Source organism: Polypterus senegalus, chromosome 7 (assembly GCF_016835505.1).
Source record: "Polypterus senegalus isolate Bchr_013 chromosome 7, ASM1683550v1, whole genome shotgun sequence".
Taxonomy (NCBI): Eukaryota; Metazoa; Chordata; class Cladistia; order Polypteriformes; family Polypteridae; genus Polypterus; species Polypterus senegalus.
Window position 1 is genome coordinate 44,424,001 of NC_053160.1, and position 20,585 is coordinate 44,444,585.

A 20,585-nucleotide genomic window follows, 5' to 3' on the forward strand; every position below is an offset into this window, starting at 1 on the left:
CGGTGGCAAATTCAACATGGGAGCCAGGAATTTGAAATTAGTCTAAATATTTGTGTCAAGTTCCCCTCAAGTGTGACTGGCAACGTCCAAAGCTTCTGTCGACATTGAAACAGCAGGAACACTCTGACATCTTTGAGGTTTTGCTCTCTCCTCAACCTGTAACAAGGAATAAGACACTACTTGGTTGTGTTGTATATAGTCCTGAATTAAATATGTAGTCTAGAAAAGGACAGAAGCAATAATGAGTGTGTGGACATTTCGATCTGTTATCTGACAATAAAGTAAATGCAATACTTGCTGTAGCTGTAGAGGACATTATGTGTCATTAATAATGAAGGTTACTGCAGCCACATTCCTTAAACCATCTTACCTGTGCCGTTTTCCACAAGCCTATTCCCTAAAACTCAATATGGTTCTCTTTGCTTGTCGTAATTTTATTCCCCAAACACACATCTTTCAGATTGCCTCACAGCAAAAATGCCCTCCTCAACAAATAGTCACATAATTATGAATCAGTTGTGGCTTACAGTGTGTTCATAATGGTTGCTATCATGGTAAAAAAAATGACATCTTCAACACATTTAAACTGTATTATAGAAAATTGTTACACATACTAGCGCATATGTTTATTGTAGCATTTAAACGACACCCTGATTACCACTAAAACATGCTGTACAGACAAAAGTGTAAATGTGCATATGCACAAAAAAATTCAGATGCACAAAACCATGCATAAGCCAGCTTCCACACATTTCTGTTCCATAAATCCCAGTCAGCGTGAAAGTAACGCATGTGCATGTGCCTGGCGCCCCACCCCGACTCCTTACAGAATTATGCCCCTTTGAATACACAAATCAATATAAATAGCCCCTTAAGTTCAGCATTTTGTGAAAAGACAATGGCAAAAGCACAGGGGAAAAGAGACGACTTTCATCAAATGCGAAGTGGAGGCAAGAAAAAACATACTATTTGTTGGCTTAAGCAGTGGTATAAATGATAAAACAAAGTTGAGCGAGTACATTAATACAGAGTGGAGGAGACACTCGAAAGTAGAAGTGCAGAAAGTCACACAGTGCCCGAAATAAAAAAGAAGTGGTCAGATATCCAGGCTGTCGTGAAAAGGCGAGTCATAGCCCACCGTCTGAGTGCCATACAGAAACACATTAGGGTACAGAGAAAAGAAAATTAAATGGGGACACAGTGAAGAAAAAATTGTCAAAATGTTGACTTTAATCTCGAACTTTCCACTTTAATCTTGTAGTTTATTTTGTTATTAAAATAGTATGTTGTAAACTTTATTTTAAAATCAATGTTTAATTTACTATAGTTTCCAAATCCCATCGTAACTAAAGTAGCACGTTAAATGCTTTGTATTCTATGTGTTCTAGGTGTGTGAATCACTACATGCTTCTTAAACGGGCTTTCTTTTTCACAGATGAGAGCGCACAGGCATGGATCTCCTACATTCATGATATTACAGCTTTCTGAACATTCTAGAATACTATGATATAATTTTCATGATGCAATGCATTAAAACATGCATTAAACATGGGAACACAGTGGTAGCAATGAGCTGGTGCCCTGTCCAGGAATTGTTCTGAAGCATTTGCCGGATTGGAGAATTTTAAATTGACTGCGGCATGGCTAAGTGGAATCCATGCAGATGGCTTTCCTGAGGGCAGCATGTGCTATAAATGTCATCCAGGGCTGGAAGCTGTATCCAGAAAATCCTCTGCATTCTTGACACAACCTCGCCATGGAGCTTTCTGATTAGCTGCATTGGGATGGAGCACGTAAAGTGAAGAGAAAATGAAGGCATGAAATGAACAGTACAAGCTGAGAGCGCAGAATGAAGAAACTGGCACGAGGCGAAAGTGACATTAAAAGCGCAGAATATGAGATAAAGATTTCGGCTTTAAAAATGCGAAGGTAGAAAGGAAGCCTTGGCGGAGAATGCAGGGGACGCGAACCGGGCTGGTTTAGACTGCAAGCGGCAGCGATTGGTCGTCGCCACGCGCCGGCTGTGGCTGCACTCGCAGGCAGGTCATGAAGAGTATTCTTCAAGCGCGTGAACAGGACATTAGAAAGTGATTTTGAAATGGTTATTAAAAGATGACTGCTGCGTGTAATCAAGATTGAAAATATGTCCGCATGAATTGAAAATGTAGAACATGTCAGCTTGCAATGGACAGGCCCAGTGCAGTGGCATCCTGCTGTCCGAAGTCTTCAACGGGCTTAAGTAGGGAGCCTTGGGCTACTCAAATTCCTACGCTGGTGTGTACTCGGGAAGGATTTATGCAATAAAAACGAGCGTAGTTTACGAGTGGGAGTTTAGTCTCCCACGTGTCAGGACTACTCTGTATTCCAATAATAGGACACATTGGGGACACAAAGGATACCATGTAAGTGGCGGGAGTCAAGCAGCAAGCTACGAGAAGAGGAAGGCGAAAGTGGCTGCTGTCATGTGAGATCAAAGATGAGACAGACGGAGGAGACACTTTTCCCACAGTGATCTTGGAATGAAGTAAAGAGTGCGAAAGGAAGAGTACAAAGTGAGATTTCGAGATGAACAATACAAAGCATAAGTACAGGGAAAGAGGAATAATGTGACATCCTGAAATGAAGCTTTAAAATGCAGAGAGTGGAAGGAGGAATTGGGATGGACCGCGTAAAGTGAAGAGAAAATGAAGGCATGAAATGAACAGTACAAGCTTAGACCGTAGAATGAAGAAACTGGCACGAGGCCAACGTGATATTAAAAGTGCAGAATGTGAGATAAAGAATTGGCTTTTTAAAATGCAATGGTGGAGAATGCAGGGGACACGATGCTGGCTACTTTGGACTGCAAGCGGCAGCGGTCACTCGTTGCCACACGGTGGCTGTGGTTGCAGTCGCCGGGAGGACATGAAGAGTAATCTTCAAGAGTGTGAACTTGACATTAAAGAGTGTATTTAAAATGGTGATTTAAAGATGTCTGCTGCATTTCATCAAGATTGAAAAAATATCCGCAATAAGTGTAGTTTAAAACATGTCAGCTTAAAATGAACAGGTTCTGTGCAGTGGCTTCCTCCTGTCCGAAGTCTTCAATGAACGTACGGAGGGAGCTTTGGGCTACGCCAAATCTTACGCTGGTTGGTATTCACGAAGTGTTTGCGTAAGGAAACTTGTGTAGCTTACTCAAAAAAAGTCAGTGAGCATGCGCCAGTCTCTATTGGCGTTAGCATCTGCGTCTGAAGAGTAAAGTGAATGTGGAATAGCTTGTCATTGCGCAGCCTGCTGCACGCGCAGGACCGAAGTGATGGCTTGCAAGTCCAACCCAAGTATCGCCTGTGCAAAGGGATGCTGAAATTTAAAAAAAATACATTTACCGCGAGTTATTGTTGTTGTTTTTTTCTTTTCCTGTTTTAATTTACGATCTAGCCATTCATGTGTAAAAAGCGCAATGGCACACCAGATGTTTTGGCCACCTGTCAGCTGAGGTCGTTCAAGTATTTGAAACGGTGTTCTCTCTATTGGAAGGGATGGCCTTCGTTTCGAGTGTAAGCTTTATTGATCTGAAGAACTGTCTGTAAGTGTATAGCACTGAATCTCGTAGCTGAAAAGCAAAGCAGCGGTTCACTGGGAAGAGGCTGCTCGCTATGGACACGAAGGATGTGATGAAATGTAGAGAGTGAAAGGAGGAATCGGAAGGGGGCGTGTAAAGCAAAATGACACATTTCACTCTTATTGACTTTGAGTCAGGTTATTTATTTATTTAATAAGTAAAACATGTTCAGTAAAAGCCTATAACCCTCTGTGAAATATGATGTTTTACAAAATGGTTTGGTGGGAAATTTTTTGGATATGCGTCAAGAAGCCCACCTAAAGGCACCTACTGAACTTTTACCTTGCGTTGCTTTACGTTATTTGACGATATAGTTTTATTTCTTCTCCTTCCAAAACACTCAGTCTTACCTGTTTACTGATACGACTGAAACTGAGTCATCCCCTCGAATTTGCTCTTTAGTGTTTTCGAAACCTCTACTAACGTCTGATGCACTGAAGACAAAAAAGAGCAGGAGTAACTGTTTAGCACAGCCTGAGAGCAAACTGAATGAGCTGCATAGTTGTGTCATGGCACCTGCCTGTGCACATGTGGGCCAGCCATCCATACATCATCCTCCATACTGGCGCGAGCGATGGTTACTAGAAGGCCTTTCGAGTTTCTGGCACGCGTGTGGTATTTTTTGACGCGGCTGCTGTGCATTAACAGGAGGTTCAATTTTGTCAAGCGGGAATATTTTTTGACGCGCGCGACTGTTTTTAAACGAGTCCCTATTTGTTTATATTGGGTTCTGTTTTTGGCATGCGATCGATTTTTCACACATCCCTATTGTTTGTATTGAATTCTGTTCTGTCGCGCGAATCTCTTTCAGGCGTGACAACAGAAGCGGCTTCCATGCTATAGTGCACACCACAGCTGATGAGGGAGCACGGGGTTTTAAAGACCGACCTCAAGTGTGAAGCTCCGACGTCTCTTCCATTTCGTCTTTTGAAAAAGTCCAGGAGCTCTGCGGGGTTACTGTACAATGGCACTGCTTTGCTTCAACGCTATGTTTACCAGAAACATTCATTTGAGACATTAGAAGTTTAAAGAAAAATCGATTGAATCCAAGTCGTTGGCTTAAAAGCACAACGCCCAGCGGAGGCGCCACTGGGGTTAGACTTTCTCTCGATTGTTTCATGGACTTTTACACAGCTGCAGTGCCGGGTCAAGCCAAGCAGGGGAGTACCGGATTTTCACAACAGGATGGGAAGCGGGATTACAAGCCAGATAAAGGCCACCTTACCTGCGATCCACAGCGCGTCTTTGAGAGAGCGTGTCCACAACAGATTAAAGAAAAAAGAATTTGCTTCTGGTGTGTGGGTGTGTTTGTGTGTGTCCTGCGGTGGGTTGGCACCCTGCCCGGGATTGGTTCCTGCCTTGTGCCCTGTGTTGGCTGGGATTGGCTCCAGCAGACCCCCGTGACACTGTGTTCGGATTCAGCGGATTGGAAAATGGATGGATGGATTGAATTTGCTTCTGCCCAAGAGAGCGCCACAGGATTGAATTGAAAAAGAAGCGAGAGTTATGACATCTGAGCTGCGGCCGACACGCTGAAGCGCGAAAGATTCAAACGACCCACGTGTTTCTCACTATTTATGGTAAATAAACTCCTTCGTAAAGATTATGTACTTCCTATGCAGTAAACATACACATCATTTCAGTTATGAAGTTAAAAGCCTGTCCCGAAGGGCGAAGAGACGCTACAAAAAAAAAACAAAAAAAAACAATCGTGCACTGATTGGATGCTAATGTATCCTAGTTTGCATAGTCAGACGAAGACTGTTAAAATGGACTCATGCGTAAATACATATGACTGTTTAATTTAGTTGCATTTTAGATTAACTTAAGAAAGTACGTTTATTTGTGAGAATATCTTATGCTGTCACATATTACATGTATATGGGGTGACTTGGACAATTAAAATCTGGCAGATATAAAAATGAACTCATAAACCATCAATATAAAGTGAGCCATTTGCAGGTCCTTTAAAGACTTTGTCACTGGACGTTAACTTCAGCATTAAGTAGTGAGGGTAGTGCGGTATCTTCTCCTATCCCAAGTTGTATTTTGTTTTTCTTATTCACATACAACGGATATTCGACCGCCTAAATAGCAGTACCACATAAATCCAAACGCTTCTTATCCAGCGCTCTTAAACGTGCCCTCCAGAATCCCAGGAAAATTCAAACCTGCAAAAAATGTCACATTTACCCATCGTCAAGAAGCAATTTTCAGTCCGATCATTTTTGTTACTTGTTTTTTTATTATGCAAAACACGTTCGCTAAAATACATATACTGTACGTCTTCTTCTTCTTCTTTCGGCTGCTCCCGTTAGGGGTTGTCACAGCGGATCATCTTCTTCAATTTCTTTCTGGCCTCTGCATCTTGTTCTGTTACACCATCACCTGCACGTCCTCTCTCACCACATCCATAAACCTTCTCTTAGGCCTTCCTCTTTTCCTCTTCCCCAATAGCTCTATCCTTAGCATCCTTCTCCCAGTATACCCAGCATCTCTCCTCTGCACATGTCCAAACCAACACAATCTCTGACTTTGTCTCCCAATCGTCCAAAGTGTATGGTTTTATTTTTTTAAGAAGTCCTTTTTTTGTGCATCTTTTGAATACACCGACCTGCTTCTTTTTACCTTGCGTCGCTTTCTGCCAGTTTATCACAACGTTCCGCTACGTCTCCCTTCTTTATCATTTTTTCATTATCCTTTCTGCGTTTTTTTCTTCTAGAACACCGCTGACCCCTCTCTGTTCACCCCCTCGAACCACTCCTGGTTTGTGTGAATATTTTAGGGAAAATTAAAAGAAATGCATAAGCAAATGTGAACAGAATGTCAGCCTGATCTTTCATGTTTAAAATACGTAACTAAAGTGCCCGAGTTTAGTTAGTTAGTTAGCTATGTTGAATAGCACAGTGAAGTTGGTTGTCCTGCAGTATTTAAAATGAAAGGTTCTGGGCTGGACATTTGATTCTTCACCTGATTCTACCTCATCGTCTGCCTTTCTAGCTCTAATTTTAGCTGTTTGTTACTCTGTTTTGGTTTATTATGTTAATTTTATTACCCAGAATGATTGTGAAACAGACTTCTTGCACTTATAATGTTTACATTTAAATACATGTATTTACAGTAAAAAAAAAAAATCTGTTTTATGGTTATGTGGCTGTTGATCCCAACTTGAAACTGAAACTGTAAAACATTTTTTAATGTTGTGTGAAACTGCCAGAATTGCAAAAGTGCACGTATTTATATTGGTTATATTTATGTTATCTGTTAGCTGCCGATTACAATTTTTTAAAGAGTGTTCATGTTTGAAAGTGTCAGAATTTGAAAACTGCCCATGTTTACATTTTATTATTTCTATAATTATTTTCATATGTAATATATTCACAATTAAATTCAACTTTGATTGAGATTTAAAATAAAGTATAACTTAGGTCTTAATGAGTTTGAGTCCAGATATTCTCTTAAGTGTATGCCACATTGAAAAGATGGATCGTAATTCAGATGGTGGATCACGATTTTGTGTTAAAAGGATCGTGATATGATATTTTGGAAAGATCGTCCACCCCTTATACCGACTCTTATCTTGCTTATGCGTTTTGCTCCATCAACCTCAAGTCCAGTTGTAACACTGAAAACAACCCCCCGCTCTTTGATTGTGGAGCTTAAAACATTAAAGGAGAACCTTCTCACCCTCTCTCCTCCTGCTTTGATTGCTTTGCTGCAAACTCCAAGAGAGAACTATTAGTCTTAGATAGTGCAACATGAATGTTTAGTAGGAGGATGCCCCACGCGTCTTGCTCCTCATCTTATAACACATTAGGTCCTGGCACTTAAAGTATGTACAGTATATCTACTTCAAACATATACTGTACTTTAGTTTATGCAGAATTTAAAGGGACTACTAACAACTTATGAAAAACAGAAAAAGAAATTCTATACATGAGCTAACACTAAAACAAATGAAAATCTTAAACATCTAATAATGACAATCCTTATATATAATTTGATACTATCTGTATGTACGGTGTTCGCTCCAGTACCCCGTATGCACGGTGTTCGCTCCAGTACCCCGTATGTACGGTGTTCGCTCCAGTACCCCGTATGTACGGTGTTCGCGTCAATACCTCGACTCAATACAAGTTAGAACCATGCGATGAGACTCTGCCTCTGTAGTTAGAACATAAACGCGGACGCAGCATTGCATGATTGGCTAAGAATGTTCGGATGCTTCAGTGACGCTGCTGGACGGCCGAGTATAGTAAGTCGGTGTTGGTTCGAGCAGGTAACAGTAAGTTCGGTTGGTTTTTGGAACGTTGCTTTGGTGGGGCGTACTTTCCAGGACTAACGTCGTCGACTGACTTAACCCCTTCGACGGCCCCAGAACCGTAAGTGATTTTGAGCGTATCGCCATTTGCTTGGTACTGTCTTTGGGCAGTTTGGTTTTGGCATCCGTCTTTCTGACATCTATTGGCAAACAGTAATGACGGCTGGGTATTAACAACGGTCATTGTTTAAATTTTAGCCGATCTCAGATCTAAAATGACCACGCCAACATAATTATTACTCCGACTCTGATTAGAGTCTTAAAATATGGTTTGTTTTGAAAATTTGTTTGCCGGAAAAAATTAAGTGAGGTGCGCCAAAGAGGTGAGTTCACGTCTCGCAGCCCCGTTTAAACAGGAGGCTCTTCATGACATCGTCTGTAAAGGTCTATTTTAAGCACGTATCAGTGCCATGATAACAAAATCATTTCAAGGACTTAAAAAAACAAATAATTCTTTGCAGAGACAGTATGGATTTTACAAATGTAGAATTTGTAGCCCGATTTGATCGGCTCCCAGTCGCTAGTATATCATATAAGACTTCATGTTGTGGTGCAGGGACAACAATTTGCAACACAACATCAGCAAAACAAAAGAGCTGGTGGTGGACCAGGCACGCGAAGGAGCCTCGCCATTCAGAGGGAGGATGTGGAAGTGGTGCGGAGCTACAGGTACCCAACAAACTGGACAGGTCTGACAACACGGTGGTGCAGAGCAGACTGTACTTGCTAAGGAGACTCCGGTACTACCAGTCCATAGTAGCCAGTGTGGTGTCCTAGGCTGCAGCCTCCTGGGTAAGCAGCCAGAACTCAAAAGAAGCACAATGTCTGAACAAACTTAGCAGGAAAGCCTGTTCCATCATTGGACAAGCCCGAGTCACACTGGAAGCTGTTGTAGAAAATAGGATGGTAGCGAAATTGGATACCAACATGAAAAATCCCTCCATCACCTCTGGGAGGTTCGCTTTTAGCCACAGGCTCATTAAACCACGGTGTGCTAAGCAGCGCCTCCGGGGGTCTTTTGTGCTCATTTCTATCAGGCAATTCAGTGCTTCCTCCCTGGTTACTTTTTAAGTTCATTTTGAAATATCTGCACAATAAATGTCATTATTTATTTATCAATTGATCGATAAGATTGGCTGTATTATTTGTATGCATCTGAATTTCCCCATGGGATTAATGCAGTTTATCTAATCTACTGCAGTCTAAAAAGCATTTGAGCAGAGGCTTCTTACATCCTCTCCCTTTTCTGAAACATGCAGGGAACCAAGCAGTTCATGACAATTGCTATTTGCCTGTCACTCTTTGTCATGAAAGCTCATATGTGGCCTTCTTCAAAGAAATGATCAACACTTGTTCCTTCAGGTCCCTTATCCTCACACAAAGTCCAACAGCCTCTGCTCCTCTTCTCCAGAGATGGGGCTAACTCGTTAATCGTAGGATTTGAGGACTGCATAGTTTTAAAAACCTCATAAGTCTCAGTTGATAAAGTTTAATATAGTAGGTGATAATTAAACTTTCATTTCTTGGTTGAAAGGCGTGTGTACTAATGTCACGATCTGTGAGGTGCGGTTTCTCTGACCATGGATCACACCGTAATATTTCTTGCTACTCGTTCTGCCTCTGACCAAACTGAGTTTGTACTTACAGATGTTGAGCTATTAACAATGAAATAACAATTTACAGTATATAGTCGCGTATAAGTCGGGTCTTGAAACCCATAAGATCGATCATAAAATCAGACCCCGACTTATACGCCTGTTCAAAAATATGATACTTACATTTTTTATTTTTCTTCCTCCAATCTCCCATCAGTTTCTCAGACACATCAAATTTTATTGCAGCAGCGCAGTTACCAATTTCTTTCGCCACTTCAACGACTTTTCATTTAAAACCAGCTTCATATTTTCTTCTGATCAAACGCTCCATCTATACATATAAAGGAGAGTTGCGATCCGAGAGACTGTGTTTGTGGAGGGATGGAGAGTTAAGGTGGGTAGGGGAGTCACGTGATCATCTCCCCTCCCATTCACCTCATTTCATTCACTTCATTTTGCTCCGAGCTGAGCGCCGCAGCTGACCTGGTCTTGCCGTTCTTTTTCCTTAGAGTTTAGTCCTCTCTCCTTTACTGATTTACTGTTTACTAGACGTAGTACTTACTGAATAGTATTTTTTCCTTTAGTGTTTCTACTTAGTGTTTCTTAGTGTTTAGTAGATACGGTGTGCCGGTGTTCCCGGTGGTGTTGCGATTTACTGTTAATTTCTACTTCGTTTTTATACTTTAGTGTTTGGTAGACTTTTACTTTATCTCATTTACTGTTGTTCCCGACGGTGTTGCCGTTTTTCCCGTTTCTATTTTTTATGTAGCATGTTCACAAATTAGTCATAGAGAAAATGTATATATTTTGGCTCCAGGAGGACAAACCAAAAATGTTGTATATAAAGAAGCTCTTTAAGTCGCATGTAGATACATAATTATTCCAACTACAGCGACTGCAGCGAAGCGCACGTGGTCTGCTAGTCGTAGATAAGGGATGCTCTTACGATAAAGGCGTATGAGGGTGCGAGATACAAAAAACACAAAACAGTGCAAACGTCGCTTCGTAATAGCTCGGGTATTACCGTGTGGTCACGTAGGCACAATACATAGAAATAAAAAGGCTGTGTGCTCCGTTGTTACTCTCTTAGCATATCATAATCTCTTGGACCAATAGCGCGAGTTTTCCTCATTCAACTTATATGACTGACATTATAAAATACTGGAAATTATACAGTAAAATCAAGCCTAGACTTATCCGAGGGAGAACATAAATGCGAGTATATATGGTAAATCTTTCCTTTTCAACTGAATAAGCATGTAGGTCCAGAATTGGTTTAAAACCAAGAAGACAATGCATTATTGTATAGGGGACTTTTTCAATATTAGTTGAGTTCAAAAGTAACAGTTCCAGAGGGTAAATACTGGACTTCCTACTTTTTTATATTTGTATTTAGATTAAGACAGGAACTAAGAAACAAATGAAAATTACAGGTGACCCTAAATTAGATCATGTATACATAAGAGATTATGAACTTTGTCGTCTTGCCAAGTCTGAATCCTAACTGGTCGTCACACGGGTGGAGTTTACACGTTCACATCTGCATGTATTTTCCTTTCCACATCCCTGATGACATAATGGTTAAGGTGAGTGTTGGTCAAACTGGCCCCGTGTCAGTGAGGGTGGCTGTGGGCATGAGTGGCCCATACAGTAGGTTGGCACCCTGCTCAGTGCTGTAAGGATAGGCTCTGGCTCACAGCAATGCTGAACTGGGTAACACAAGTTTAAGAACGAGACTTTATGTTCGTATGTTGGGTGGATTTTGGATATCGTAGACATCAAAATCACTACTGATGAATTTGGATAAACTTCAGACATAGACATGTAAAGCACTACTAAAGCAGAATTAATAAATATACAATTTTAAACACAAGTGAAAAATATGAAATATACTTCAACTACACAATTTACTGATTATTTTGTAATTTGCTGACTGCAATGTTAAGAAAAGATACAGCAGTGCTAGAGAAAGCCCAGACATAATCTGTCCTGCTGATTTTAGGAGTGTTGCATATGAGCTGCGAGGAAAGTTGAATCCTCTCATTTTAAATAAACATAATAGATACTGTAATATGATGGACGTGTTTAAAACTACAGTGTGCCCAAACTGTACACAAATATCAGTTCAGTTCTTCAACAAGACAGGAGGTACAGATAGAAAACAGTCAAAGGGAACTTTTACACAACTATAAGAAAATATTACTACCTCAGGACAAATAATATCTGTTTATCTGTCCTGTCAGGGACGCCACTTGGGGACTGGCAACTCGGCCAGTCAGGATGCCCACAGCATGGTTAGACAGCTTACACAGGACATTGTCTGCACCAGAACGCTAGGTGGCAGCCCCACGAGTTATGATATCACCACAGACTCCCAAAAGCCATGTTGAGAACTGGAGTTCTTATAGGGGTCCTGCTGAGGAGACTAGTGAGCCCTGCTGTATCTTGTCTCCAGTTTCACACAGAAGTGCTTCAGAGCCACTGGAAGAGCTTCCAGGTCTTACATAAAAGGAGCAGCCCCACTTTGAGCTAGGAGCCAGAGACAGGAGGAGGGTGAAGCTTGCTGTGTGGAGTGGAGAACAGAGAGTGCCTACTGCGAGAACAGTGGTTGTACTGTGTGAAACGACTGCCAGTGTAAGAGTTTCACACAGTAAGAAAGCCTTTGTACCCAGCAACTTGCGTCTGAGGCTTGTATTAGGAATTTGGGGATCTGCAGCGTTCCCTGGGGACCACAATCAACACACAGATAACTATGTATTGTGTATTGTATTATGTGTTGTGTTTTAATATATTACTAGCCAACCCGCGGCGTACCATACACCGCATAATCAGGCCGGTTTTTTAATGATTTTTAAGCACAAGGAGAAAATTAACATTTGAAAAATTGGTAATGTAAGAAATCAGCAAGAAAAGCAGCATTGTAACAATGCACGGAACAAACCAACACACAATCGTCCGTGACTGAAAACTGGCGGACCGCCATCGCGCCCTCTCGTTCATTAAGCACTGCCTGCTCATGTGCCCACCTCCAACTCGTCACTTGAGTCATTGTCGTCTTTGCACAGTCCACTTTTCATTGCTCTGTGCGGTTTTGGCTGCTTTTCTATATATATAATCCACCAAGACACCCGACCACGGTAGTAGTGCGGATTGCTGTATGTAGCGTGTAAAACAGCTTGCTATGCTGCACGCGGTTGTGCGTCGTAACCGAAAACTTGGTTTTTAAAGACTGCTTACTTCATTGTGTTTTAACCTCAGTTGTAAAGGAATGTTTTAAGGATCCCATGGGATACCCCTCGCAAACCGTTTCACACGCTGCATATGGCGATTCACCTCCGCGAGAAACCTGCCTCTATGAACAGTCAACGACGCTCGGAGGTGCATGTGGCCTCTACGACAGATGAATATAAATGACGCCGTTTTTTCTGTGTCGTCGCGTCCGAGTTGGTGGGCGTGGCTCTGCGAGTTGTTGTCGTATCCAATGGTCTTGGAGTTGGTGGGCGTGGCTCCATCCTGCGTGCGCCATAGGTGTCTTACTTGGCGGCTTAGTGAATCCATCCCCGTTTCAGCGTGCTTTCCATGGGTGTCTTGCCTTAGTGAATTATATACAGTAATCCCTCCTCGATCGCGGGGGTTGCGTTCCAGACCCCCCCGCGATAGGTGAAAATCCGCGAAGTAGAAACCATATGTTTGTGTGGTTATTTGTATATATTTTAAGCCCTTATAAACTCTCCCACCCTGTTAACATTATTAGAGCCCTCTAGACATGAAATAACACCCTTTAGTCAAACGTTTAAACTGTGCTCCATTACAAGACAGAGATGACAGTTCTTTCTCACAATTAAAAGAAAGCAAACATATCTTATCTTCAAAGGAGCGCCGTCATAAAGGAGCGCGTCAGGAGCAGAGAATGTCAGAGAGCGCGCAAAGAAAAGCAAACAATCAAAAAATCAATACATGCTTTTAAGTATACAGAAGCACCGCGATAAAGCGGCATTTTGTAGAGGAGCGTTCGTGTCCTCTGTGCAAACAGCCCCTCTGCTCACACCCCCTCCGTCAGGCAGAGAGCGAGAAAGATAGAGAGAAGCAAACAAGCACAGCGCGGGAAGCATATCTTATAGCATTGAGGAGTTTTAGTTAATATGCAATACATGCTCTGATTGGGTAGCTTCTAAGCCATCCGCCAATAGCGTCCCTTGTATGAAATCAACTGGGCAATCAAACTGAGGAAGCATGTAACCTAAATTAAAAGACCCATTGTCCGCAGAAAGCGGCGAACCAGTGAAAAATCTGTGATATATGTTTAGATGTGCTTACATTTAAAATCCGTGATAGAGTGAAACCGCGAAAGTCAAAGCGCGATATAGCGAGGGATTACTGTATATAGATTGTACTATACACTTTTCAAAAACTCAGTAAAGAGATATGTATATATTATTGGGTACCACTGTAATTCCATCCACACATTTTTTTTTTTTTTATTTGTTTTACCCTCAACCCTCCAATTATTGAGTTGCAAAGAGCCAAGAAATAGTCTGGCAGATGTGGGCACATGTTAGGAACACTTTGTAGGGCGATATCTGTAAATGGCTGGATGAACCTCATCAGAAAATACTTGTGCACTGAAGAAAAAAAATATCATGCAGGCTTCATTTGTGATTTGACAATTAGCTATTAGAAACCAGAGCCCACCCTGGCAGCGCTGGGCAGTAGGCTAACACCAGACAAGGGCACTGGGCCACACTCCCTCACATTGACATGAGGCCACTTTGGTGCCAACTTTAAAGTTCGTCTTTGTGAACACAGGGAGGTCTTGCAAAACTCCAAACTGAATGGCTGCCTCAGAGCTAACTGGAGTGAAGTGCTTGGAGTTGACAGAGCTACCTGCCATCTTACACATCTTTTCACTCTCAAAAACAAAGTCAAATGGTCTGTGTTTTTTTTTTCTGTATTTATTACTGTTTATTAGTAAAACCCATTCTTTACTCAGTAGTTCAAAGTTATCACTTGGCTAGCACGGCAACACAATTTGGCTGTTGCAATGAATACAGGCCAAAACAGCACCACAGAAGATTATTTGCATTTTCAAACTTGTATTCTGCTGCTCTTCAGTTGAGTGTCTTTGTGGTAAATAATAATAATAATAATAATAATAAGTGAAAGAAAAAAGCAGGAAAGTAATACAGTAGATATCAGTGCTATGGCAGCACCCACATGGCAGACTTCCAGTGGTTAGCAATACAGTAAATTGAACAGTGCCTGTTAGGATTCCTCATTCAGTGCCACAATATTAAACAAAACATATAAAAATACAGTAATTGAAGAATTACATATTGCAAGTCATTAATGTGATTAATCCACACGTGAAAAATACAGTACAATGTTAGTCAGCATTAAATTACATTGAAATGAGACATTCAAAATATAAATCCAATCTCGAGTTTCTCTTGGGAAAAATAAATACTACATACTAAACAAAAGAATCATCTTAAAAATATACGATTGGTTAAAAAATAATGAAAAACTTCTCAAGTAATATTGAGTTATAATTTTTAAGAAAATGAAAATTTGGCCTTAATTGACATTTATGATGCTAACACACACACACACACACACACACACACACACGTCAATGGCTGTTCTTCAGAATACAACTACTGTATAACAAAAGAATAAAACGGACATACAAGTGAGGCATTTGGAGTGTTGACACGCAGCACGACACGTAACACGACGCCACACTCCATGAAGTGTTTTGTGGTCTCCTGATTAGCTGGCGTCGGGTTCATTCTGGGCTCTTTAAGTCTTAATGACTTAGCGTCAGATTGCACCGTACAAGTTGCTCCTCCAACTCCGGCATGCTTAATACTCGTCACCACTGTGGCGGATAGAATTTTAATTGTACAAATTCAGAGTAAACACCACATTCAAAATTCAATATTCAGGGATGATAAAGCAAGTTGTGCCTGAACTACCAAAAAAGATTACACTTTGGATTCCTCAGTTGGCTTTTTAAAACAATTAAGAGTGTATTTTTTTTTTTAAATTAAGGTTAGAAAGATTAAAATGAGATACTGACACACTGAAAATGTTTTACCACTTAAAAATGGGCTGAATTGCAAATATTTGAAATATAAAATTGCAATATATGGAAAAACTACTGGGGAAAACAAGAAGTAAATTTAAAACAAGGCAGTTTGGATTATTGTCCCTCAGAAAGTGCATTGCATATCAAAAACGCTGACAGCTATCTTTGCCATTGTTGAAGGATTTGTAATACATTATTATAGTGTATATTATCTTTACATGGGAAGATATTAGTAAGGTATACCCCTAATAATTTTTAAATCAATAACAAGAAAAGGTTAATCGTCTATGAAAATAGTGGTGATACGTGGACGATAGTCATTTGCACAGATGAGGTAGCTCAGTTGTGAAATAACATATGATGCACAGCTGACCACTGCACTACTTTTCCCTTTTTCAATATTTTTTTTATAAAAATACAATTTTTGGCATTAAAAATGGTTAGAACATCAAACCTCTGTGCCGTCGTGTAAGTTATTGTGTATTTTGACCTCCAAGTTAACCTGCTTGACCTTCACTCCTTTAATTTTACAAGACTCCTCATTGACATTCAGAATGTTAACATTTTTGTGCTTGCTGCTTAGATTCTTCTCCAGACGGTCTACATTCCTTATGCAGGCTTCTACTTTAGTATTCAGCGGGTACATCTCTGCTAACTCATGAACTGGCGTCTTTTTCTTCTCTTTTCTGTGGCATTTCTTGAAAAGGAAGCAAGATGCCAGGAAGATGAACACCACCACAGTGACTGATGCCAGGGCTCCACCAACAGATGATCCTGTATGAGATGTGACTGCTGCAGGCTCCACGTCTAGCCTCAGAGTTTTCATGTTGGTGCCATTTTTTACCTGGTCGCCTTCATTGTCATAGATCAGTGATTCATCCAAGGGAAGTCGTCCACTTTTGTCCACTAAGTCCCTCCGGCTGCGTTTAATTTCATAAGTCACAGAACGCTGAATTCGTGGCCTTGAAATGGACTCTGGACCAATAACATAAATCACCTGAAGATACCACTGATGACCAGCTTCAACCTGTAAACAAAGTAACAAGAAATGTGTTTAAATCTCACAGAGAAGGAAGACACTTTAAATTCACAGTTTAAAAAAAATTAAAGTCAAGACTTCCAAATTATTAAATGACATATAGACAAATATCATACAGTTTAATAGATTTATATTTTTAATATTAATTATCGTTGGATAGGACAATGTGGCACAATGGGCAGTGTTGGCAGCTCACGCCTAGTCACTGTTTGTATGGGAGTTTCTTCTCCAAAGATGCGCATGACAGGTTTACTAGCAGCTCTCGACTGGCCTTGTGTGTAAGGACCCTGCAAAAAATGCGTACGCAAAAACTATAACAATAAAAAATAAAGAAAACTTGAAATGGGAGCGGTTTTGCTTTTATTTAGCAAAACAAAAATCTACCAATGGAGTAAGCAATATATACTTGACAAGATTGATTAAAATAACCTAAATAATCTTAAATATACAATTCCTGATAATTCAATAAATGTTGCAATAAGGGAAAACAAGATTTAATGGGTTAATATAAAAAGCTGTCGCTTGCTTAGATTTTATTTTTTGCAGTATAAGTGCCCTGTCACAGGCTGTTTCTTGCCTTGTGCCCAGTGCTGCTGAGTTAGGCTCCAGCCCCCCAACCCATGCCCCCCATTACCCTGAACTGAAATAAGCAAATCTGAGAATTAGCCACAAAATAAAACTTACAGTGTAGCAAGGTAAACAATTTAATGTACGAAACCAGGCAAAATTAGTAAAAAAAAAAAAAAAATGCTTTTAACTTCTATTTACTGTTGTGTCGTTTATAACATTGTACTTATTGGTCACATATCTCATAAAGAGGCGCAGACAATGTGCAGTATATAAAGACTTAATCTTCATGACCTAGTAAGTACTTGGCTGCATTCATCTTTCCCTCGATTGCAACCAGTCGTCCTTTCCCTGCAGCTGAAAAACACCCCCATAGCATGATGCTGCCACCACCATGCTTCACTGTGGGGACTGTATTGGACAAGTGATGAGCAGTGCTGCTTAGAATTAAGGCCAAAAAGTTCTATCTTGGTCTCATCAGACCAGAGAATTTTATTTCTCACCATCTCAGAGTCCTTCAGGTGTCTTTTAGCAAACTCCATGCGGGCTGTCATGTGTCTTGCCTCTCCTCAGTGTGTGGAGACAACCAGGCACTGCTCATCACTTGTCCAATACAGTCCCCACAGTGAAGCATGGCAGTGGCAGCATCATGATGTGGGGGTGTTTTTCAGCTGCAGGGACAGGACGACTGGTTGCAATCGAGGGAAAGATGAATGCGGCCAAGTACAGGGATATCCAGGACAAAAACCTTCTCCAGAGTGTTAAGGACCTCAGACTGGGCCAAAGGTTTACCTTCCAACAAGACGATGACCCTAAGCACACAGCTAAAATAACGAAGGAGTGGCTTCACAACAACTCTGTGACTGTTCTTGAATGGCCCAGCCAGAGCCCTGACTTAAACCCAATTAAGCATCTCTGGAGAGACCTAAAAATGGCTGTCCACCAACGTTTACCATCCAACCTGACAGAACTGGAGAGGATCTGCAAGGAGGAATGGCAGAGGATCCCCAAATCCAGGTGTGAAAAACTTGTTGCCTCTTTCCCAAGAAGACTCATGGCTGTATTAGCTCAAAAGGGGGCTTCTACTAAATACTGAGCAAAGGGTCTGAATACTTAGCACCATGTGATATTTCAGTTTTTCTTTTTTAATAAATCTGCAACAATTTCAAAAATTCTTTTTTTTGTCTGTCAATATGGGATGCTGTGTGTACATTAATGAGGGAAAAAATGAATTTAAATGATTTTAGCAAATGGCTGCAATATAACAAAGAGTGAAAAATTGAAGGGGGTCTGAATACTTTCCGTACCCGCTGTATGTATATATATACACACACATTTAACACAGTGACTGTTACTAAAAACCCTGGCATGTTTTAACCATGTTACCATATATACTCATGGAAAAGTTCTCCTGCAGATAAGTTGGGACTTGAATTTACCGTATAATTTCCAGTATTTTATAATGTCGGTCGTACAAATTGAATGCAGAAAACTCAAGCTATTGGTCCAAGAGGTTACGATATGCTAATGCCCACCTGAGAGACTAACCACGGAGCACATTGCCTTTTTTTCTATGTATTGTGCCTACGTGACCACACGGTAATACCTGAACTATTCCAGAGCGACGTTTGCACTGTTTTGTGTTTTTTGTATCTCACACCCTTATACACCTTTATCGTAAGAGCATCCCTTATCTATGATGGAGTGTTTGATCAGAAGAAAATATGAATCTGGTTTTAAATTAAATGTCTTTGAAGTGGCAAAATAAATTGGGTAACTATGCTGCTGCAACAAAATTCGATGAGTCTGAGAAACTGGTGTGAAATTGGAGGAAGCAAGAAGATGTAAAAAAACAAAACAAAAAAAAAAACAGGCGTACAATTCAGGGTCTGACTTTATGATTGATTTTTCGGGTTTCAAGACCCCACTTACGTCTAAGTATATCTGGTAAATGCTACAGAATTTCACACATTTATTAAAAAATAATAAAATAAAATGAAAATGTATTCAACTATCCTTCGCTTATGTGGCCTTAACAGTATATGTAGTTAATAAACAAGAGTTGGACCTTGGGTGTTCAGTTCTGCATAACTATATTTTATTTAAAACATCTCAAAAAAGCAAAGTGCCATCCTGGGAGGATTGAGAATGTCAATATTCTTTACTCTAAGGCACTCACAGTTTGGTGCAAAGTAGATAAACATGTAGGTCCATCCCAGGTCTGCATTCACATACCCCCATTTTTAATAACCTCAAATCCTTGCATATAAGGTATCCCATCTCATTCCTGGGCTGGGTGGAGTGTGACATCTTTATCTTGAGTGACATTTTTGATGACTCAGGGTTCAGAACGTTACAAATGCTGAGGTCCACATTTTCTATTCCTTTCTCTTCTTTTTTCTTTCTCTTCAGCTCCACCATGTTAACCAGGTTTTGGAGTATTCCTTTGTCTTTCTCCACTCTACTCTCACTCTCTTTTTAACTTTTTCTCACTTTCTGCCCTCTCAGATGAAATCTGCCTCTGCTACGTACACCTTTTTATGCATGGCTACCTCCAACTCTTTGCCTGTTCTGTCAGTTTGGAATTGTAACCTATCTGCTCCTCTTGACTGCGTCCTGATTTTTAAGAACATCACTTTTGCCTCTAGAATTCCCAGTTATCTGCACGTACTTTACTCCTGGTAAACGTTTTGTTATGTGCCTTTCTAATGACCGCCTTTCAAATTTTCCTCACCTGCAAGATTAACTTCTGCTATTTGGGGCTGTGAAGTGGGATAGGGTGGGATGGGGCCTTTATATTGCATTGATGTTTTATGTTTCTTTAATTTACTGTAACTTGTAATTGGCGTTTACTTAGTAAAAATTTGATAACAAAAAAGAATAACATCACTAAACCATAGAAGAATCAGTTTAAACTACAGAAGTTCGGTTTGGTTTTGAATTAACAGACATCTTCACTGTCAATTTTTTTTTTTTTTTATTATTATTCTTATTCTAAGGTCACTAGTTCAGCAGCAAGTTTTTTCTAAGGTAGCTGGTCCATAAACTCTTAACTATGACTTCGTGATTAAGGGCAGAAACTCTGCAATCATCACTTGGAAAAACATTATCTAGTGAAATCAACTTTTGGAGCTTTGGAAAGATTGTGGGGTGTGAGCACAACTTTTCTGGACCTGGCTGGTCCACCCAGGTAGTGGCAGTGATGCCAATGCATTAGTGATACTTGTTTATTTTTTATACCTCTGCCTAATTTTGAAATTAACATTTTAATCACTATAGTTCATTGGTAAAATTTTGCAGTCCTAAAAAAAATGTAAAAATGCAGCAGGAAAGTCAGATTTCAGATCAGTAAGAGGCATGTCACCATGGTG

General features: G+C 40.4%; 1 protein-coding gene across 2 annotated transcripts in view; it reads right to left on the bottom strand.

Annotated features, from left to right (window-relative positions):
* Positions 1 to 14,432: 14,432 nt before the first annotated feature.
* Positions 14,433 to 20,585, bottom strand: part of fras1 (Fraser extracellular matrix complex subunit 1) — a 304,511-nt gene continuing 298,358 nt past the window's right edge. For both annotated transcript variants that reach the window (XM_039758545.1, XM_039758544.1), the window contains one exon: positions 14,433 to 16,635. In XM_039758545.1, the coding sequence (XP_039614479.1) occupies positions 16,057 to 16,635 (579 nt within the window). In that variant the 3' untranslated portion in view covers positions 14,433 to 16,056. The remainder of the gene's footprint in view (positions 16,636 to 20,585) is intronic.